This window comes from Haliotis rubra, unplaced genomic scaffold (assembly GCF_003918875.1).
Source record: "Haliotis rubra isolate DU_JTF1 unplaced genomic scaffold, ASM391887v1 Scf140, whole genome shotgun sequence".
NCBI lineage: Eukaryota > Metazoa > Mollusca > Gastropoda > Lepetellida > Haliotidae > Haliotis > Haliotis rubra.
In genome coordinates this window covers 789,939-813,991 of record NW_025765337.1, presented here as the reverse complement: position 1 = coordinate 813,991, position 24,053 = coordinate 789,939, and the positions used below count along the sequence as shown (strand labels likewise).

At 45.5% G+C, this 24,053-nt stretch overlaps 1 protein-coding gene and 1 long non-coding RNA gene across 2 annotated transcripts; both read right to left on the bottom strand.

Moving 5' to 3' along the window:
• Positions 1–164: 164 nt before the first annotated feature.
• LOC124268840 (HHIP-like protein 1) lies at positions 165–22,528 on the bottom strand. Its single transcript, XM_046703859.1, has 10 exons — positions 22,416–22,528; positions 10,679–11,742; positions 9,978–10,063; positions 6,156–6,334; positions 4,623–4,766; positions 4,142–4,271; positions 3,628–3,767; positions 3,461–3,542; positions 1,426–1,490; positions 165–515 (listed from the first exon to the last, which is right to left on the bottom strand). The coding sequence occupies exons 2-10, from the start codon at positions 11,672–11,674 to the stop codon at positions 352–354; spliced, it is 1,986 nt and encodes a 661-aa protein (XP_046559815.1). The 5' UTR covers positions 11,675–11,742; positions 22,416–22,528; the 3' UTR covers positions 165–351.
• On the bottom strand, positions 1,747–2,668 carry LOC124268841. The gene is made up of 3 exons (XR_006896358.1): positions 2,346–2,668; positions 2,130–2,165; positions 1,747–1,985 (listed from the first exon to the last, which is right to left on the bottom strand). It is a non-coding gene; the product is annotated as an uncharacterized LOC124268841 (long non-coding RNA).
• Positions 22,529–24,053: the final 1,525 nt, after the last annotated feature.

Below are 24,053 nucleotides of genomic sequence, written 5' to 3'. Positions count from 1 at the left end.
AGCGACATTGTGTGGCAATCACGTCAACATGATCAGCACCGACCGGCTGGTACTAAACTGGTTTTGGGAAACCGATGCCTGACTGTAGTAGATGCGCAACATTTTCATATTCCTCTCATCGCTGGATTTCAAACACACGAAAACAACTGACACACAACCTCACGTGACTGACAAGATATGTTATACAGATGATTGTTCAACTTCCCGATCACCGATAACTGTCCCGGTGTAACAGTAACATCTGGACTGGTTGCAGTTGTACACAGTAGGAGCCTCGTTGTGGTATCGTGGTCTCGACGTCGAATACGGAATTACTTTCTCTATGACGTCGAAAAGATGTCACAGACACACTCAGTGTCTGAGCGACCTCAAGACACACATGAGTGTAGTAGCCATGGCGCATGTCCGGATGTTGACCCCATTGATGGACGGAGCCCGGTTCGCTGATGGGGAGGTGGCGCCCGCTGTCGAGGGAAGACTTGGGGTACTTGATGTGTAGAGCGGCGGGTAAGTACCTGAAACAAACATGGAAATTCTCACTTCCAGCTCCAACATACATAGTGCATGACGACGCACAACAGCTCTGGATGACAGGATGAGGTTGTAGAAATGTCCGGCAAGACCTTCAGTGTTTAGGATGTCCACCCAGTTCACCAACTACATATAACTTTCTTAAGAAGTGTAATCAGAACTATAACAGATGTTACATATCACTGCCTAATGGCCTCCGTGAACCACACAGATCACAGCTGGGTCTAAGATGACATTTCACACTCGGCGTTTCTTAGAGGAGTACAATGGACTCTGAACCGACATCCCTCTAAACCGACATTCCATGTAAACCAACATATTTATTTGGTCCCGAATTTGTCCCTATATAATATTATATAAGAAATTCCCTCTAATCCGACATCCGTCCATTCCGAATTCCGACACTCAAATAGTAGGGGAAGGGGGGTGTAGGCATATAAAGAGAGGCGTGTTTGATAGCAGGGGAAGAGCTTGAAGGCACAGAGAGAGAGGCGTGTTCGATAGCAGGGGAAGGGCTTGAAGGCACAGAGAGAAAGGCGTGTTTGATAGCAGGGGAAGGGTTTGTAGGCATATAAAGAGAGACTTGTTTGCTAGCAGGAGAAGGGGGTTGTAGGCATATAAAGAGAGGCGTGTTTGATAGCAGGGGAAGGGCTTGAAGGCACAGAGAGAGAGGCGTGTTTGATAGCAGGGGAAGGGCTTGAAGGCACAGAGAGAGAGGCGTGTTTGATAGCAGGGGAAGGGTTTGTAGGCATATAATGAGAGACGTGTTTGAGAGCAGGGGAAGGGGGTTGTAGGCATATAAAGAGAGATTTGTTTGAGAGCAGGGGAAGGGGGTTGTAGGCATATAACGAGAGACGCGTTTGAAAGGAAAGAAACACGATTCCCGATACTTACGATCCCCTGGGTTGTTGACACGTGTTCCCTGGTTGGCGTGCTGGCACTCACTGGGGTCTCCGCGCCTGGAACAATGTAGGGCTAATAACGTGTGTGTCCACCTTGCTGTCATCATCACTCCTTCATTCCTTACCCTGTCAGGTTATACACTTCACTACCCTGCTAACCGAGTCTACCCGTGAAGATCCGGGTTGGGATTGGTCTTCAGTAACCCATGCTTGTCGTAAGAGTCGACAAACGGATCGGGTGGTCAGGGTCGCTGAATTGGTTCACACAAGTCATTGGTTCCCAATTATGCAGATTGATGCTCATGCTGTTGATCACTGGATTGTCTAGTTCAGACTCGATTATTTACAGACCGCAGCCATATAGCTGGCCTATTGCTGAGTGCCGCGTTCAACGCCAACCAACCCAAACCAACTCCTTACCGAGTCAGGTTTAACACCTCACAAACCTGCTAACCGTGTTGGATCTACCAGATTGTACACTTGTGCTTACCATGTCACATCCACCAGCTTGTACACTTGTGCTTACCGTGTCACTTCTACCAGCTTGTACACCTGTGCTTACTGTGTCGGATCTACCAGCTTGTACACTTGTGCTTACCGTGTCACTTCTACCAGCTTGTACACTTGTGCTTACCGTGTCGGATGTACCAGCTTGTACACTTGTGCTTACCGTGTTGGATTTACCAGCTTGTACACTTGTGCTTACCGTGTCAAATCCACCAGCTTGTACACCTGTGCTTACTGTGTCGGATCTACCAGCTTGTACACTTGTGCTTGCCATGTTGGATCTACCAGCTTGTACACTTGTGCTTACTGTGTCGGATCTACCAGCTTGTACACTTGTGCTTTCAGTGTCGGATCTACCAGCTTGTACACTTGTGCTTACCGTGTTGGATCTACCAGCTTGTACACTTGTGCTTACCGTGTTGGATCTACCAGCTTGTACACTTGTGCTTACCGTGTCGGATCTACCAGCTTGTACACTTGTGCTTACAGTGTCGGATCTACCAGCTTGTACACTTGTGCTTACCGTGTCACTTCTACCAGCTTGTACACTTGTGCTTACCGTGTTGGATCTACCAGCTTGTACACTTGTGCTTACCATGTCGAATCCACCAGCTTGTACACTTGTGCTTACCGTGTCGGATCTACCAGCTTGTACACTTGTGCTTACCATGTCGGATCTACCAGCTTGTACACTTGTGCTTACTGTGTTGGATCCACCAGCTTGTACACTTGTGTGTTGGATCCACCAGCTTGTACACTCGTGCTTGCCGTGTCGGATGTACCAGCTTGTACACTTGTGCTTACTGTGTTGGATCTACCAGCTTGTACACTTGTGCTTACCGTGTCGGATCTACCAGCTTGTACACTTGTGCTTACTGTGTTGGATCTACCAGCTTGTACACTTGTGCTTGCCGTGTTGGATCTACCAGCTTGTACACTTGTGCTTACTGTGTTGGATCTACCAACTTGTACACTTGTGCTTACCGTGTGGGATCTACCAGCTTGTACACTTGTGCTTACTGTGAGGTGAAATTGGGTTTTACGTCGTGCTTGAGAATATTTCGCTCATATGACGATATGCATGCGTGTGTATGTGTATGTGCGGCTGCTTGTACTCGCCCAGACTTAAGCTGGTTTTATAGTGCTAGCCCACTGAGATACCATGCCGCAGTGAAGCATGAATACCCCACTCAGACACAGTATACTGACTCCGAGCCAACCAGTCCTTGTTGTACCCATTAATGCCGAGCGCCAGGCAGGGTCCAACAAGTACCATATTTTAACGTCATTTGATTTGACGCGGTCGGGGATCGAACCCGCGACCTTCCGCTCTCCGGGCGGACGCTCTAACCACTACACCACGGAGGCAGTCTTACCGTGTTGGATCTACCAGCTTGTACACTTGTGCTTGCCGTGTTGGATCTACCAGCTTGTACACTTGTGCTTACAGTGTCGGATCTACCAGCTTGTACACTTGTGCTAACCGTGTCACATCTACCAGCTTGTACACTTGTGCTTACCGTATCGGATCTACCAGCTTGTACACTTTACCACCCGTTCCAGCCGCAGACTCAGTTCCAGTCGAGAGTAAATATATTTCTCCTGAAATAGAAACATGTGGATATTTATGACACTTCACAGTTGGAGTTGAATGTTTATATTTCTGACCAATCAGAAACGTTCTCACCTTCTTCATCCTCACCAAAGGAAATGACGTAACGTTCGTAGTGACCAATCAAACCGTTGAGACAGATGTCAGGCTCGCACATGAATATCTCTTTGTTGTGCCATTCGCCGGATACGTTCTTCGTCAAGGCGAACATCTGCCTGAGAAAACAAATAACGCCGTCACATTTTGGGCAGGTAATTCTCGTCCATGCTATCTGTCACCTACAACTTATTACTTGCATTACCAACTGTCTTCACTGGTGAGATCCAAAACCATTCACATTTCCTCCAGAATCCCTATTATTTGTCTAAAAATACAAATGGTTATCTAACTACCCCGCAATTCAATACCCAGCTATCCTCCACACTACAATCTATGCTGAAACCCAGTACACTCTGAATAAAGTTGCCATAAAAAGATCCCCGATAGAAGACCGTTAGAAGAGCGCTAGCGCTGTATCATCGCCTTTAGTCCATATTGATGTGCGACCAGCATAGGAGGTAAGGGTATTATGGAGGAGGACATCACATACCCGAACATGTAGTCGGCGTAGAAGTACATGCCGTTCAGGTTGGGGCTCTCACATCCCCGGTAGAAGACCCCACCCGTCACAGACTTTCCCACCCGGTGGGGGTAGGCAAATACCGGCAACTCTTCTGGACCTGAAAGATAGGACATCAATTGGTGTCATGGCCTTAACGCAGCTCGGTATACATCTCATACAGATTCCAACCCCACGAGTTACTTCCAGTCGGAAGTCTATGAAGCCCCGAGGCACAGGAGCTGTAGCCTCTGCCAGCATGCTCACACATCAACCGTCATCACGCCGCCGTTACCTGCATGGCAGCTGGTGCGGCAGTCACGCACACACTTCAACAAATGCTGTTAACAAATTACATTCTGAGTCAGCTTTTGGTATGAATATACAATGCCTTATATTTGGGATTACACTTTCTCAATAATGCACAGATTCTCGTGCCACTAGATTAGAACCGACTCTCGGTTGGTTTTACCTATGTTTCCGCATGTGTTTTCATCAAAACACTGGAATCCTTCTCTCGAATTCCAACCGTAGTTAGCTCCCTTTTTCACCAGGTCTATTTCCTCCCACGCTGATTGGCCCACATCACCGCACAATATCCGACCTCTGCCTTCTCCTGAAAAGGGAAGGGCAGCATGAACTGTGTGTATTATGGTCTGGTCGAGGAGGGGCTATATGAAGTGTGTGTGTCGCGCTGGAAGGGGAGGGGTTACATGCAGTGTGTGTGGTTATGTCAGCAATCGTGTTGGGAATACACACCTTGTGTGTATTTGTGTCAGTAAGGGGAGGGGCTATGTTGAGTGTGTGTATTTGTGTCAGTAAGGGGAGGGGCTATGTTGAGTGTGTGTATTTACGTCAGTAAAAGGAGGGGCTACATTACGTGTGTGTATTTACGTCAATAATAGGGGCTATATTAATAGTGTATATTTACCTCAATAAGGGGAGGGGCTATATTAAGTGTGTGTATTTATGTCAGTAAGGGGAGGGGCTATATTAAGTGTGTGTATTTACGTCAGTAAGGGGAGGGGCTATATTCGTTGGTTTCACATTAACTTTAGACTCGCTGTGCGCATGCGCAGAGCGTGTAAAAATATCCTCAGGCCAACTTCCGGTTTGGTCGTAAGCTTTACCGATAGTGTAAACGCACCCTAAAGAAAGCAAAAATCAAAACAAATATATGGTTTTATGTCGAATGTAACTAATCTCAATTCATTTATGAATGGAAGGGACCGGAATCAGTTAAATAAATAGCTTAACGTTTGTTAACAAGCTCTTGTATAAACACATCTCACCACCACCCGTCCACCGTCCTTCCTGCACATCCCCTTCTCACAAGTAAAAAAACACATCTCTGATGCAATGCCACCAAATTAGGACATCAATTATTGAAAAGCATAGGCAAATGGATGTATGTACTCAACTATGAACAGTTGTCACGCGTAAATAATATTCATTCAGCATTTATTTAGAGTGTGTTTACAATATCGCTAATACGACCAAACCGGAAGTTGACCAGTGGATATTTTTACACGCTCTACGCATGCGTACAGTGAGTCGAAAATTAATGTGAAACCAACGAATTACTTGTGTGTATTTACCTCAATAAGGGGAGGGGCTATATTACTTGTGTGTATTTATGTCAGTAAGGGGAGGGGCTATATTACTTGTGTGTATTTATGTCAGTAAGGGGAGGGGCTATATTACTTGTGTGTATTTATGTCAGTAAGGGGAGGGTCTATATTACTTGTGTGTATTTATGTCAGTAAGGGGAGGGGCTATGTTAATTGTGTGAAGTCAGGTCAGCAAGGGGGGGAAGTCTGTAAGGGAGGGGCCACAGTAAAGGTGTGTATTTGGACCAGCAAGGGGAGGTTTACATTAGAAGTGTGTATATGGGTCAGCAATGGGAGGCACGTACGTGTATTTAGGTCAGCAAGGGGTGAGGGCTATATTAGGTCGTGTATTTAGGTCAGCAAGGGGCGAGGGCTATATATATCGAATACCCTACCAGTTTGTCGGTCGCCCCGATCCTTGCCGCATCTCCAGATGTTCCGTACGCCGTAAGCGTAGATCTCAGGGAGGGTGTGCTGCTCGTTGATGAAGGGGTTGTCGGGAGGAATGGAGTAGGGCATGCTGGGGTTAGGAGTGTCCACATCTAGACGTAGTATCTTCCCCAGGTGGACCGATCTGTACAATAGGAACTCGTATAACAATCCACTGATTCATATTATATTATATACATGCTTGAAGGGTTTGTCAGTAACATTCCGGCAAAGATTAACCAAGTCGGGGGCTTCCGGGTACTCAGGTGACTGTGTCACGTGTAAACTGTATGCACTCTTGATCATACACATGCGAGTCTGTTAAACTCAACTCAGGAGATTCCGTTCATCTGGTGGTGGTGTGCGGTCTTAAGCATAGAGCCAAGATCACCAATCGGTTTAAGTTAAGCAACGAGTCCTTGGATGGATGACCATGTTTGACTCCTGAGAGAGTCTAGGACTCGCGTCCTGCCCCACAATGACGCACACATGACACAGTTGTCTCCCTTTGTTAGTTTGTTCAAGATTGCCTCTTTTCACCCATTAGAAAATGGGTACCCGGTGGGATAAGTCGTATGACTATTGATCTTCTAGCGCCCCGCAGGCTGAATGCCCCGGGGGTTCGGACACCTGTAAAGCCTGACACACTGGTTCACCGTGACATTCAGAAGGGTGCCGTCACATAACTGAACTGGTGCTGACTGTGACGTCACACACTCCTTGTTCCACACAATTTTTATCTCAAATTAATCATCAAGAACAAAATTTCTCTACAATGTTGTCACGATTGTGATGACAAGTTAATGTACATGATGTAGATGGTGCCGTTGAAGCAGATGTTGCACACGTTGGCAGGTGGCAACATGACACATTATCTGAATTCCACAAACAATGCAAATACAGGGGGCTGGACATTTAAACATGGAAACTACGGCAGTGCAACAGTTGTACTGATCATCACTCGGCCAACTGCTGCAATACGTTCAGATACAATCGCTACATTGATGAAGCTAGCTGGTGTATTCAGTATGACGGTTTACTGTTTTGTCTCATTGTGTGTGTCACATGTGTGGTGTTGTACGTCGCCTTCAGCAATATTCCAGCGACATCATGGCAGGGACACGTGACAGGGACAGGGAGACTAGCCAGAGCTTGGTCGCAGAATATTCGTGAAACATTTTCCGGGAAATAATCTATGTATTTTCTATTTATCATTACAAATAATGGGGTTTTATACTCGTGGGGCTTTCATCCAGTTGGGATCATGACAGAGTGGCCTATGGGGCTTGTATCCACATCTGCATCAGACTGGCTCCCGTCCTATAAAAAAGTCTGTTTGCAGTGAAAACGTACCGATGTACTCTAAACAAAAAGGTAAATCGATTAAAGAGAAATAAAGATTGCGAATCCTCATAATTTTACCTTGCCAAATGAACATTCAAATCTCAGAATGTTATTCAACTTAGGATAACTGTTGTTTAACAAACGATCATAGTTTCAAATCACTATTATTGGTTCGTATTACAAGGGGGTATGCACATGAGATGAAACACCGAGAACAAGTAGGGCTGGTCTAAGTTAACGCTCATCACGTACCGCATGTGCATTTGTTTCACTGTTCCATCTACTGCGCTTACCCCCTTGTAATACAAACCAATAATAGCGATTTGAATCTATGATCGTTTGTTAAACAACTGTTATCCTAAGTTGAATTAAATTTTTAGATTTAAATGTTTATTTGGCAAGGTAAAATTATGAGGATTCGCAATCTTAAGTTCACTTAATTTGATTTACTTTTTTGTTTCAAGTGACATTCATCGGTATGTTTTCACTGCAAACAGACTATAGTTCCCTAATGGCCAATCCAGTAAGTTGCAGAGTACACAGATATAAGGAACGAACACGGAACATTGGGCGCGATCTGAGAATAATCTGAATAAAATCATTTTCTGGTCTTGATGAGTCTGGCGATGTGGTGTTCACTCACTCACTCACAATCTCATCACACCAGAGATCTACAGTGGCGCAGTTTACCCGATCCTACACACAGTGAGTGACACACGTATGGATGAATGAATGTGAAGTGACAGGTGAAAACACGTATGGATGAATGAATGTGAAGCGTGAGGTGAACATACGTATGGACGAATGAATGTGAAGTGTGAGGTGAACACGCGTATGTATGAATGAATGTGAAGGGACAGGTGAACACACGTATGGATGAATGAATGTGAAGTGAGAGGTGAACACACGTATGTATGAATGAATGTGAAGTGAGAGGTGAACACACGTATGGATGAATGAATGTGAAGTGAGAGGTGAACACGCGTATGGATGAATGAATGTGAAGCGAGAGGTGAACACACGTATGGATGAATGAATGTGAAGTGAGAGGTGAACACACGTATGGATGAATGAATGTGAAGTGAGAGGTGAACACACGTATGGATGAATGAATGTGGAGCGAGAGGTGAACACGCGTATGGATGAATGAATGTGAAGTGAGAGGTGAACACACGTATGGATGAATGAATGTGGAGCGAGAGGTGAACACGCGTATGTATGAATGAATGTGAAGGGACAGGTGAACACACGTATGGATGAATGAATGTGAAGTGAGAGGTGAACACACGTATGTATGAATGAATGTGAAGTGAGAGGTGAACACACGTATGGATGAATGAATGTGAAGTGAGAGGTGAACACGCGTATGGATGAATGAATGTGAAGCGAGAGGTGAACACACGTATGGATGAATGAATGTGAAGTGAGAGGTGAACACACGTATGGATGAATGAATGTGAAGTGAGAGGTGAACACACGTATGGATGAATGAATGTGGAGCGAGAGGTGAACACGCGTATGGATGAATGAATGTGAAGTGAGAGGTGAACACACGTATGGATGAATGAATGTGGAGCGAGAGGTGAACACGCGTATGGATGAATGAATGTGAAGTGAGAGGTGAACACACGTATGGATGAATGAATGTGAAGTGAGAGGTGAACACACGTATGGATGAATGAATGTGAAATGAGAGGTGAGCACACGTATAGATGAATGAATGTGAAGGGAGAAGTGAACACTCGTATGGATGAATGAATGTGAAGTGAGAGGTGAGCACACGTATAGATGAATGAATGTGAAGCGTGAGGTGAACATACGTACGGATGAATGAATGTGAAGTGTGAGGTGAACACGCGTATGAATGAATGAAACACGTATGGATGAATGAATGTGAAGTGAGAGGTGAACACGCGTATGGATGAATGAATGTGAAGCGAGAGGTGAACACACGTATGGATGAATATGGATGAGAGGTGAATGAATGTGAAGTGAGAGGTGAACACGCGTATGGATGAATGAATGTGAAGTGAGAGGTGAACACGCGTATGGATGAATGAATGTGAAGTGAGAGGTGAACACACGTATGGATGAATGAATGTGAAGTGAGAGGTGAACATGCGCATGGATGAATGAATGTGAAGTGAGAGGTGAACATGCGCATGGATGAATGAATGTGGAGCGTGAGGTGAACACACGTATGGATGAATGAATGTGAAGTGAGAGGTGAACACGCGTATGGATGAATGAATGTGGAGCGTGAGGTGAACACACGTATGGATGAATGAATGAATGTGAAGTGATAGGTCAACACACGTATGGATGAATGAATGTGAAGTGAGAGGTGAACACGTGTACTGATGAATGAATGAATGTGAAGTGAGAGGTGAACACTCGTATGGCTGAATGACTGTAGTAACAGACTAGCTGGTGAGTATAGTTACTTGTTCTGGGCGAAGCCGTGAGGGTCTGCCGCTGCCCCTCCGTCGCCAACAAACAGATATAGATAGCGGTCATCTCCGAACAGCAACTGCAGAATACAAGGGGAGGCGTGGTATGACAAGGGGAGGCGTGGTATGACGCTAAATAAAACTTATCCCAAAGCAGCCAAGTACAAATGTGAATTGAGGCAGTCTACACTTGCTCAATCATTCTAGACTTGAGTTAGACGCTTTTTATTGTTCATTTCTTACGACGAGACTATAGTTTAGTCAGCTACATGACGCCATGGTATACACTGCTATTAGTGGTATACTGTATACACTTCCTCTCCATGTTACAGGGCGCCATGGTATACACCTCCTGGTCTCACTACAGTTATATCGACACTTACCTCGCCTCTTGGGCTCACCACGGTTATATCGACACTTACCTCGCCTCTTGGGCTCACTACGGTTATATCGACACTTACCTCGCCTCCTGGGCTCACTACGGTTATATCGACACTTACCTCGCCTCCTGGTCTCACTACGGTTATATCGACACTTACCTCGTCTCCTGGTCTCACTACGGTTATATCGACACTTACCTCGCCTCCTGGACTCACTACGGTTAAATCGACACTTACCTCGCCTCCTGGGCTCACTACGGTTATATCGACACTTACCTCGCCTCCTGGGCTCACTACGGTTATATCGACACTTACCTCGCCTCCGTTGTGGTTCCAGTAAGGCTCCATGACCTCCAACAGAATTCTCTCGGTGTCAAGGTCAGCTCTGTTCGGGTCGTCCTGTGACACGTGGATCTCACTGATGCGGATCTTATGGTCAATAGGAATATCTCCGCCGTAGAAGTTCAAGTCGTCATGGTCCTGAAGATGTGTCGAGTAGTACACGAAAAATCTGCCGTTATCAGCGAAGTTCGGATGGAAGGCAATTGAAAAGAATCCTCGTTCATCTCCTCGCCGAGCACTGACCTTGACCTTGTTGGTGATATCAAGGAATGGAGTTGGAAGTCCTGTCTTGTTTCGGGGAAAGTAGATATGAACGAATCCAAGCTGCTCACCAACAAACAGCCTTCCAGATCCGTCCCCGGCATGTCGTGCGACAATGGGGTTCCTCATGCCATGGAGGTGTTCCTCCAGACACAGACAGCCCTCCGTGTTGATCTGGGTGTTGTTGATCTGGTCAGTGAAGAGAGGGTTGGTCAAGAGGTCCGGGTAACAGTAGTCCACGTCAGACGGTATGGCCACGGCCTGGCAGAATCCCTGTCTGGAACTGAAGGACGGCAGACTTGCAAGTTCTGAGTCTATATATTGCACAACGTCTTTACACGTGTCGTAGAAGGTGTTGCAGTAAGGTCGACACAGACCTGGAAACTTCCGGGGATTCTGGGTAGCCTCGGCGTCGTAAATATGGGCAGCATATGGGGAGCAGTATTGACACAACAACTCGTCCACGTAGTGTCCACACGTGCTCCATCGGTCACCCAGCCGCCTCTGTATGTCGTCCCGGCGCTGTCGCAAGGCGTCATGGTCCGCCTCCGTACAACATCCGAAGTCAGTGTACTGGGGACAAAAGTTGTTGTTGCCCCCGGCCATGAAGGGGGGTCGATAGTCCAGGCACTGGGGGTGAGGCGACACGGTGATGACACAAGTGATCAAGAGGACTAGTAGAGGTACTGTGTCGCCCATCTCGGCCATGTTGGTGAAGTGAGATATGGAGTGTCGGGTAACACCACGTGCGTCTCTGTGCAAGTCTGCGGCTTCCACTGGAACACATCAGATGGGGAATCGGTCAAACAGACATGGCATTTTTTAGATTGATCTACTCTACATCATGTTCTTTCTACTAACCCACACCCCCACAGGCAAAAAATACCTCTTGTCACAGTTCCAAGGAGGATTAGGAAAATATTATCCAACAGCTGATGTTCGAAGGTTCATCAAGTACATTCATCGCTCGTGTGTCTATATATAGATAGGTGTAACAGTAAATTCACATCACTGTGTAACGACTGCTAACTGGGTGGCAATAGAACACGAGACCTGTGTGAGTCTTGTAGCATTTCTGGCCACCGATTCTAGGAAGCTGAGGCAGAATTAACACCCCTGGTACCCGTGAAACTGAAAATATATAATAATAAAGTACAATAATCTGAGCTTCTGCGAAATGAATTTCATGCACATCCGAGCCTGAACAGTAGTCTATCTGCCAGACCGTAGACAGTTTCTGTAGCTCTGTATTTTCTAAGGACTTACTATCAGTCTAGGGCGTGTCACAAAATGAAATTGAACGATACAAACTAGATAATACCACCGCTCTCCGCGAAGTGTCGTGTCGGGAAGACAAACAACATAAGATTAGTTTCTTAAAACGATGTTTCCACCGAACCAGGCGACCTGCTGGTTTCATCTTCCCGGAGCCACGCAGGATTTGGTATTTGGATCAGCCCACTTCGCGTCTGGGGGACTCCATAGCTAGAAATCAATAGCAGGTGCACCCTGCTCCCCATACCACGGACCTCACCCTCAATATACATAAACTTCCAACCTCGCATGTCATCCAGTAATGTGCAAATATATAGAGAATCTCACCCTAGTGTCTTTTGGAATCAAATATATCACCACGAGTTGATAAAGGAACAAATATCCGAGGCTTGCCGAGGATATTCTTACTTCTATCATCGAGTCTTGATATATTGGATGTCAGAAGACACGAGGGTGAGATTCTATTTATCATCAAAAATCACTCTTCATTATTTATTTTGTCAATGAAAACTGTACATCTCTGAACACAGTACTGCCATTGGACTTGTAGTGCATCGATGTCATACCATTGTGACGTCATCAAGTTCATGACGTCATAGCATTGTGCAAAATCTACTGTTAAAATATCTCCTAGGAGATATCGTCTGATCTCACACAAGCAATATCTCCCGTGGAACACAGTTTTGGATGATAAATACCAATAACCAAACTCTTGTCCTGCGTGTGGGAACTTGATCCGACCTTGATATGAAGAAGACTGACGGTCAAGCAGTTTACGGTCAGCGTTATACTGACCAGGGATACGGTCAGCGTTATACTGACCAGGGATACGGTCAGCGTTATGCTGACCAGGGATACGCTCAGCGTTATACTGACCAGGGAAGCTGCTAGGCTTGCAGTCTCCCTCCCGTGTCTTGACTCTGACTGACGGTCAAGCAGTTTACGGTCAGCGTTATACTGACCAGGGATACGGTCAGCGTTATACTGACCAGGGATACGGTCAGCGTTATACTGACCAGGGAAGCTGCTAGGCTTGCAGTCTCCCTCCCGTGTCTTGACTCTGACTGACGGTCAAGCAGTTTACGGTCAGCGTTATACTGACCAGGGATACGCTCAGCGTTATACTGACCAGGGATACGCTCAGCGTTATACTGACCAGGGAAGCTGCTAGGCTTGCAGTCTCCCTCCCGTGTCTTGACGGACTAACGGTCAAGCAGTTTACGGTCAGCGTTATACTGACCAGGGATACGGTCAACGTTATACTGACCAGGGAAGCTGCTAGACTTGCAGTCTCCCTGCAATATCTTGACTCTGGCTGACGGTCAAGCAGTTTACGGTCAGCGTTATACTGACCACGGAAGCTGCTAGGCTTGCAGTCTCCCTCCAATGTCTTGACACTGACATTATGTCGTCAGTGGGAATGATGATGTGTTGTGTCATCTTGTCCCCGCGGCCGCACGAACAATACACATGACTGCACACACGGGTTTGATGGAGGTGTCAATCTCACAGCCTGTATGTAACTGTCAGTGACTGTTAGATTTGCATCTAAACATACCGAAGGTAATGAAAACTTAAGGAACATCTTAATTTCGTTTGCATTATACACACACACACACACACACACACACCTGACATACACACACCTGGCATACACCTACATATGTACAGAATAATATGTTGTGTCAGCAGAAAAGTTTAGAATGCAACTTTCAGGGAGGCTAACATTGTTGACAGCATGCCCGCCTCATGCCCGCCTCATATCCGTCGATTGCTCCGAGATTTTCGTAATTGACCAAACGTTTTCACGCAATAGCGACACGCACACGTCTCAGACACGCACATATGTTAGGATTTGGAGGTTTTTTCGCCGGAAAATCCCCAGAAGAGAAGTGTTTTTTTGAATGGCGATTTTAACCAAATATTTCAGTGTGTCGGTTGTCATTTTTCCTTCGATGGTTGTTTAACCTCGCATTCCAATACTCCACCTAGATAACTGTGTTGAGACAGGAAGTCCAGTGATTCATGAACGTTGTTCTCCGCACACACTAACATGCATCAACCACTGCGGTTAGTCGCCTGTTACGACAAGCAGGGGTTGCCAAAGATGATTCTTAACCGGATCTTCACGAGGATCCCTCCATTGTGCACAAAAACACAAACTAAAGGTGAAAAACGTAGCTGATCACACTGCTGCAGGTATATGCTGCTTTAGTTCACCACGTGACACGTCCAGGGCCGGTAGGGCAGCCTAACTGTACAACACGGTCGAGATTACATATGGGTAAACCCCATTTCCGCAGTCCACGGTTATAAGTTTGAAATATTTTTTAAGCAGGCGGAGTAACAACATATTCACTCACTCACTCATCATTCATCCACAACACTCATTGCTATGTGCTACTGATACAGATGTTGTATTGCGATCGTAAGACTAACGCTTAGTCTCTGGACATATATAGTAGCAACAGAGACCATATATAGACCAATAAGAGAACACAATCTACTATATGGTCTCTGGTAACAAATAACATTTAAACTGAAAAGCACCCCAGTGAGATGGGAGATTCAGAACCGGAACCTGAGGAAATCTTGACTTGCTCTATTTAGGGCTTCATTTAGCCTTCGCATTGCAGGAAGGGCTTGGCGGTAGGGAATACTACTATAATGCGGTTCATGGAATGTGAGAGACTAGGGGAACATGTGAATATCTCAGTTGTAAGGAACTGTCTAGTCTTCAGCGCATGTCAAACGCAAAGGTCAAGATCGCTGTGGCTGTTCTTCCCGAAAGGTCACCTGGTTGAGCCGGTAACCGGACAAAATCCACCCCAAAATTGCCACCCCGGACAAAATCCACCTCTTCTTAACAGAAAAAAAGGACAAAATCATCCATTTTGTAGAAGTTAAAAGTTTTAGTGTGTCCTGATCTTTGATCAAGATGTTTTTATCAAGCTTTGCAGATGTTGTTTCAAACATTAAAGGTTTCTCCATTTCTCACATTTTGATCACTACTGAATCCCCTTTCATGTATCATTAAGTAGTCTCACACTTTGATCATTACACAGAGCACGCCTTGGCAGACAGTGGATATAGCTTGTATTCCACCCTGCAACAACGGAGGACATACAGAAAGTTAGAAGTGTTCCTGACACTGGTCGAAACTATACAGTCGTAATATGAACGTTTCTATCTATTGAAGTCAACTACATAGGCCGAGTGTAGTTAGTTTAGGCTAACTTGCTGTTCTACAAAACATGAACCACAGGCCGAGTGTGGTGTTCTACAAAACACGAACCATAGGCCGAGTGTGGTGTTCTACAAAACATGAACTATAGGCCTAGTGTGGTGTTCTACAAAACATGAACCATAGGCCGAGTGTGGTGTTCTACAAAACATGAACCATAGGCCGAGTGTGGTGTTCTACAAAACATGAACCATAGGCCGAGTGTGGTGTTCTACAAAACATTAACCATAGGCTGAGTGTGGTAGGGTGTTCTACAAAACATGAACCATAGGCCGAGTGTGGTGTTCTACAAAACATGAACCATAGGCCGAGTGTGGTGTTCTACAAAACATGAACCATAGGCCGAGTGTGGTGTTCTACAAAACATGAACCATAGGCCGAGTGTGGTGTTCTACAAAACGTGAACCATAGGCCGAGTGTGGTGTTCTACAAAACGTTAACCATAGGCCGAGTGTGGTGTTCTACAAAACATGAACCATAGGCCGAGTGTGGTGTTCTACAAAACGTTAACCATAGGCTGAGTGTGGTGTTCTACAAAACGTGAACTATAGGCCGAGTGTGGTGTTCTACAAAACGTGAACCATAGGCCGAGTGTGGTGTTCTACAAAACATGAACCATAGGCTGAGTGTGGTGTTCTACAAAACGTGAACCATAGGCCGAGTGTGGTGTTCTACAAAACGTGAACCATAGGCCGAGTGTGGTGTTCTACAAAACATGAACCATAGGCCGAGTGTGGTGTTCTACAAAACATGAACCATAGGCCGAGTGTGGTGTTCTACAAAACATGAACCATAGGCCGAGTGTGGTGTTCTACAAAACATGAACCATAGGCCGAGTGTGGTGTTCTACAAAACGTTAACCATAGGCCGAGTGTGTGGTGTTCTACAAAACGTGAACTATAGGCCGAGTGTGGTGTTCTACAAAACATGAACCATAGGCCGAGTGGTGGTGTTCTACAAAACATGAACCATAGGCCGAGTGTGGTGTTCTACAAAACGTTAACCATAGGCCGAGTGTGGTGTTCTACAAAACGTGAACTATAGGCCGAGTGTGGTGTTCTACAAAACGTGAACCATAGGCCGAGTGTGGTGTTCTACAAAACATGAACCATAGGCTGAGTGTGGTGTTCTACAAAACGTGAACCATAGGCCGAGTGTGGTGTTCTACAAAACGTTAACCATAGGCTGAGTGTGGTAGGGTGTTCTACAAAACATGAACCATAGGCCGAGTGTGGTGTTCTACAAAACGTGAACCATAGGCCGAGTGTGGTGTTCTACAAAACGTGAACTATAGGCTGAGTGTGGTGTTCTACAAAACGTGAACCATAGGCCGAGTGTGGTGTTCTACAAAACGTGAACCATAGGGCGAGAGTGTGGTGTTCTACAAAACATGAACCATAGGCTGAGTGTGGTGTTCTACAAAACATGAACCATAGGCCGAGTGTGGTGTTCTACAAAACATGAACCATAGGCCGAGTGTGGTGTTCTACAAAACGTGAACCATAGGCTGAGTGTGGTGTTCTACAAAACGTGAACCATAGGCTGAGTGTGGTGTTCTACAAAACGTGAACCATAGGCCGAGTGTGGTGTTCTACAAAACGTGAACCATAGGCTGAGTGTGGTAGGGTGTTCTACAAAACGTGAACCATAGGCCGAGTGTGGTGTTCTACAAACATGAACCATACGAGTGTGGTGTTCTACAAAACATGAACCATAGGCTGAGTGTGGTGTTCTACAAAACGTGAACCATAGGCCGAGTGTGGTGTTCTACAAAACATGAACCATAGGCCGAGTGTGGTGTTCTACAAAACATGAACCATAGGCTGAGTGTGGTGTTCTACAAAACGTGAACCATAGGCCGAGTGTGGTGTTCTACAAAACGTGAACCATAGGCCGAGTGTGGTGTTCTACAAAACATGAACCATAGGCCGAGTGTGGTGTGTGGTGTTCTACAAAACATGAACCATAGGCCGAGTGTGGTGTTCTACAAAACGTGAACCATAGGCCGAGTGTGGTGTTCTACAAAACGTGAACCATAGGCTGAGTGTGGTGTTCTACAAAACGTGAACCATAGGCCGAGTGTGGTGTTCTACAAAACGTGAACCATAGGCCGAGTGTGGTGTTCTACAAAACATGAACCATAGGCCGAGTGTGACGTTCTACAAAACGTGAACCATAGGCCGAGTGTGGTGTTCTACAAAACATGAACCATAGGCCGAGTGTGGTGTTCTACAAAACGTGAACCATAGGCCGAGTGTGGTGTTCTACAAAACATGAACCATAGGCCGAGTGTGGTGTTCTACAAAACATGAACCATAGGCCGAGTGTGGTGTTCTACAAAACATGAACCATAGGCCGAGTGTGGTGTTCTACAAAACATGAACCATAGGCCGAGTGTGGTGTTCTACATGAAGTATAGGCTGAGTGTGGTGTTCTACAAAACGTGAACTATAGGCCGAGTGTGGTGTTCTACAAAACATGAACTATATAGGCCGAGTGTGGTGTTCTACAAAACATGAACTATAGGCCGAGTGTGGTGTTCTACAAAACGTGAACCATAGGCCGAGTGTGGTGTTCTACAAAACATGAACCATAGGCCGAGTGTGGTGTTCTACAAAACACGAACCATAGGCCGAGTGTGGTGTGTTCTACAGTGTGGTGTTCTACAAAACGTAACCATAGGCCGAGTGTGAGTGTTCTACAAAACATGAACCATAGGCCGAGTGTGGTGTTCTACAAAACGTGAACCATAGGCCGAGTGTGTAGGGTGTTCTACAAAACGTGAACCATAGGCCGAGTGTGGTGGTGTTCTACAAAACATGAACCATAGGCTGAGTGTGGTAGGGTGTTCTACAAAACACGAACTATAGGCCGAGTGTGGTGTTCTACAAAACACGAACCATAGGCCGAGTGGGTGTTCTACAAAACATGAACTATAGGCCGAGTGTGGTGTTCTACAAAACACGAACTATAGGCCGAGTGTGGTGTTCTACAAAACACGAACCATAGGCCGAGTGGGTGTTCTACAAAACACGTGAACCATAGGCCGAGTGTGGTGTTCTACAAAACATGAACTATAGGCTGAGTGTGGTGTTCTACAAAACGTGAACCATAGGCCGAGTGTGGTAGGGTGTTCTACAAAACATGAACCATGGGCCGAGTGTGGTGTTCTACAAAAACATGAACTATAGGCTGAGTGTGGTGTTCTACAAAACATGAACATTTAAATCTCCGAATTTTATTCAACTTAGGATAAAAGTTGTTTAACAAACGATCATAGTTTCAAATCGCTATTATTGGTTTACTTGTTTGAGTGGCATTTTAGAAGTTGAGACGTACAATATATAACAAGTTTTATGGATAACAACTTCTTTATTTTCGTGAGTGCGACGTTTCGATACAGATTCTTGTACCGTTGGCAATGAAGTGAGCGTGGTAAGAGGCGGCAAGAGACAAAGGAAACAACCTAATTGCCATGATTGGCTTAATCATCAAATACAAAGGAGTGTGGAGGCCGACATCATGCCATTACAATCGCCAACAACCAAACGGATCCTCACTAAAACGCAAGCTCACAGAAGCCATTCACATCAAACGCCACAAGCCTACCATCAACCGTGACCAAAGGATACTTCATTCCATCTGCTTGGCATGATCCACCTCCTCCAAGCCCAGTCTATTGTATAAACATCGCATCCATTGTATAAACATCTCATTGTAACTACATCTCTGGCTTCCATTCACTATCCTTTATGTACTTACTGGCTTCATCAGCTTACTGCTTAGCCAATCATGGCAATTATGTTGTTTCCTTTGTCTATTATGTTGTTTCATTGTTATATACAGTATATATATGCAGCTCCTACACTTCATGTATCACTCTTGCTTGACAACGGTACAAGAATCTGTATCGAAACGTCGCACTCACGAAAATAAAGAAGTTGTTATCCATAAAACTTGTTATATATTATTGGTTTGTATTACAAGGGGGTACGCGCAGTAGTTGGAACAGTGAAACAAATGCACGTGCGGTACGTGATGAGCGTTAACTTAAGACTACTGTAGAAACCAACGCTTCTTGTTTTCGGGGTTTCATTTAATGTGCATACCCCCTTATAATACAAACCAATAATAGCGATTTAAAACTATGATCATTTGTTAAACAACTTTTATCCTAAGTTAAATAGAATTCTGAGATTTTAATGTTCAATTGGCAAGGTAAAGTTATGAGGATTCGCAATCTTAATATCACTTTATTTGATTTACTTTTGTGTTAAAAGTGCAATTGATCGGTACGTTTTCACTGAAAACAGACTATAGTGTGCCAACGTGGTGTTCTACGAAACATGAACGCAGTTCTCAGACTGTTTCAGGTTTACACGCGAACTGCTTCAAAATGACAGCTGTCGTTATGTCAGTATCCGCATTCACACGCTTCAACAAATGTCTTCACATGTGTCAGACTCGTTCGTGTATTAAACAACATCCCTGCACTTCAGGCTCGTCGATCCCTCGTCGTCGTCATACCAAAAGACGTTAAAATATGGTACTTGTTGGTCCCTGCCTGGCGCTCGGCATTAATGGGTACAAGGACTGGTCGGCTCGGAGTCAGTATAATGTATCTGAGTGGGGAATTCATGCTTCACTGCGGCATGGTATCTCAGTGGGCTAGCACTATGAAACCAGCTTAAGTCTGGGCTAGTACAAGCAGCCGCACATACACACACACGCGTGTACATCGTCATATGAGCGAACTATTCTCAAGCACGACGTTAAACCCAATTTCACCTCACCTCAGGCTCGTGGTGTCAAAACGCTTCATTCAATCACACATACATCAAACTCGCTTACTCACTCCGTCACTCACACACAGTCGAGGCTCTCTTCCGCCATAAGAACAATGGTTGCCAACACAGTATCAGGGGTGTCCGGTGTGGTAACATTCTACCTTGTGAAACATTACTTCCATCAATGGTGCTATCTAACTTGCCCCAGATGCACGAGTTAGGGCATCAGTTGGTGCTCCAGCCTCCCAACCATGGGAGTAGTAATTAGTGGTTATCTCCACACAGGGGGTGTTTACCAGGAGAGGACAGATAGCGTCGGATCAGGTGTACAGTGTGTGGACAGATCGTGCAAGGAAATGGTCAGGAAATGGGGGTTGACAATTCACATGTACATGTTATGATATTTGCCACATTTATGCAGACTGGAAAGAGTAACTTTGCCCAGTAAACTGAGTTTGGCGAGTAATATTCAAGACCGCGGGGCATCTGGATCTAATGGCGTCATAAATTGTAACGGTGACGTGCATGTGGCGTAAAAGATCTAGCGGAATATGGCGTCCCACAGAGATGGGGCATCTGGAGTAAGACTTACAGAGGGTCTCGGTGTCTCTTGGTTTAATGACACTCAACGCTGAGCGAGCTACAGACATAAATGATGTCTGCTTGAGTCAAGACACCCTTTACTAATATTTAATTGCCCCCAAACATAATTTCGTGATCAGAGACCACATGTGTTATGTATTCCATGTGGTACTGCTTCCAGCTAACGACGCGAGCATCTGCTGATGGCGAATATTCTCGACCATAGCAGGGACAGGGGCAATAAAACCACGCTCAGATATCTCCTTGCTCACTCACTAAGAACATTCTTAAAGATATCTGACACGAACGAAAAATATCTTCCGATTAGAGACCATATAATATAGAGTTTATTGCATGGTCTCTGTTCACATATAATCCCAACTTTGCATTTACTATGATGATGTTCGAAATGAAACTAAAGCACATGTCCCCTGTGGACGATGTAGAGTTCTTCTCCCTGAGGCAGGAGGCTGGTTATTCTGCAACCCAGTCTCGAGGAGGACTAAAACACTAGAAGAAGTTCTAGGTTCCTTGTGAGACTGCCCCAGTACATGGGCCACAACTAGCCTCACAGTCCTAGTCGTTCCTTAGATGTCCATCGTTCATGGTGACCAATGCACGAGTGAACAAATCCCCACAGATGATAAAATGTATCGTTTCACTCGATGTACAGCTCAGAGCAATATGGACAGCAAATGTGATCTTCATTATATGTTTCCTTTAAATATTCACTTATCAAACACACATTAATGCAAATACATTCTTGTTGTCATTTGGAAAGGCGTAGTGGCGACTAAAGCGGTCCCCGCCACTGTTTTTGCGGAATATTTGCTCAAAGCGGCGTTAAACCATACTCACTCATATACATTTAATTATAACACCATTGCCTCTATTGGTAACTTCAAACTAGGTCGTCTGACAGGTTCGCATACAAGTACAACAAAGTACACACAATTATTTACAAGAACTGTTCAATGATCTGTCTCAGGGCTGTTGACACACCGTACTGAGAAATCTCACTGAAGCGAGACTATACTTTCCACATGTACCGACTCGGTCCACTGGACGTGTCTGGTGAAGTGTTCTATATATAGAAGTAAGCCTTATTACATAAAGAAGATGAAGAAATTAATTTCAACGGCTGTTGTGAAACGGCTGAAACAAAATATGTGTTAAGAGTGTGTGTAAATATACTAATTAACCGTACATTGACGATACTTTTTCAGAGACACGTACATCTCAGCTGTTGAATAATGTAAGTGGGGGATGACAACTGTATTCTGCTGTTATTGACATGAATTATTTCAGGATACTACATCTACTTCAGAAAAGTATCTCTACATATCGACATGAAGATATGAGTGCATTTTATGCATGATCATCGGATGCGAACAAGTCCCCTGCCGCTCCCCCCTGTGGCGACGACCACTGTAGCGGAACACTTGCCTGAGCGTTGTGTTAATCCATCAGTTGTGTATGTAACACTGTGGCTGACCACCACCACTGATCATCAACATCTACACCGTCCCATCTGTGACTACATCCCCGTGTTGACACTCACCTGCTCCAGACACCGTCAGATGGTCTCCATCTCCCGGCTCGCGGCCCAGATTTGCGTTACGAAACAAAACCGATTCGCTCTCCCCTCTCGTCCGTTGTCAACAAACTCGCGAACACATTTACGAAGGGAGCTAACTCTGTTACCAAATTGGTTTATGCTATCTGTAATGTAAGCATGTAGGTTCGAATCTCTTCGTCTTGATCCTCGAGACGAGAAGTTTTACATAACATTTTTTATATATTTGCAATGGACATGTGAAATATTCCATTCTTTCTTCCTACCTAGCTACCTCTCCCAACCCACACCCACCCAAATCTTTAGAGGATATTACTCACAGTTTTAATCAGTCTGATTCCAAAAGAATAAAATAACATTACATTCACTGGGATTTGTTCGATGGACAGTTTGCAAAAAGCTCAGAATACGTGAAGTCAACAGGAAAATCGTGTGGCGTGGTGTAGAGGAAAGGTGGACCGTTGATAGGGACTGGAAACATCGTGTGGCGTGGTGTAGAGGAAAGGTGGACCGTTGATATGGACTGGAAACATCGTGTGGCGTGGTGTAGAGGAAAGGTGGACTGTTGATAGGGACTGGAAACATCGTGCGGCACGGTGCAGAGGAAAGGTGGACTGTTGATAGGGACTGGTGGCGTGGGTGTAGAGGAAAGGTTGACTGTTGATAGGGACTGGAAACATCATGTGGCGTGGTGTGGCTGACTGGTGATAGGGACTGGAAAGGTGGCGTGGTGAGAGGAAAGGTGGACTGTTGATAGGGACTGGAAACATCGTGTGGCACGGTGCAAGAGAAAGGTGGACTGTTGATAGGACTGGAAACATCGTGGGCGTGGTGTAGAGGAAAGGTGGACTGTTGATAGGACTGGAAACATCGTGGACTGGAAACATCGTGTAGTGCGGTGTAGAGGAAAGGTTGACTGTTGATAGGGACTGGAAACATCGTGTGGCGTGGTGTAGAGGAAAGGTGGACTGTTGATAGGGACTGGAAACATCGTGTGGCGTGGTGTAGAGGAAAGGTGGACTGTTGATAGGGACTGGAAACATCGTGTGGCGTGGTGTAGAGGAAAGGTTGACTGTTGATAGGGACTGGAAACATCGTGTGGCGTGGTGTAGAGGAAAGGTGGACTGTTGATAGGGACTGGAAACATCATGTGGCGTGGTGTAGAGGAAAGGTGGACTGTTGATAGGGACTGGAAACATCATGTGGCGTGGTGTAGAGGAAAGGTTGACTGTTGATAGGGACTGGAAACATCGTGTGGCGGGTGTGGAAAAGGTCTGTTGATAGGGACTGGAAACATCGTGTGGCGTGGTGCAGAGGAAAGGTGGACTGTTGATAGGGACTGGAAACATCGTGTGGCGTGGTGTAGAGGAAAGGTGGACTGATAGGACTGGAAACATATGTGGCGTGGGTGTGGAAACATGTTGATAGTGGCGTGTGGGTGTAGAGGAAAGGTGGACTGTTGATAGGGACTGGAAACATCGTGTGGCGTGGTGTAGAGGAAAGGTGGACTGTTGATAGGGACTGGAAACATCATGTGGCGTGGTGTAGAGGAAAGGTGGACTGTTGATAGGGACTGGAAACATCGTGTGGCGTGGTGTAGAGGAAAGGTTGACTGTTGATAGG

Bases quoted from the DNA above. Each gene is read 5' to 3' on its own strand.
- LOC124268840 (XM_046703859.1), bottom strand. From the start codon at position 11,674: ATGGCCGAGATGGGCGACACAGTACCTCTACTAGTCCTCTTGATCACT. The intron at 3,768-4,141 runs GTATGTGATGTC...TTGTTTTCTCAG, and splicing joins TACGCCGACTACATGTTCGG to GCAGATGTTCGCCTTGACGA. The intron at 516-1,425 runs GTAAGTATCGGG...TGTTTGTTTCAG, and splicing joins TGTCAACAACCCAGGGGATC to GTACTTACCCGCCGCTCTAC.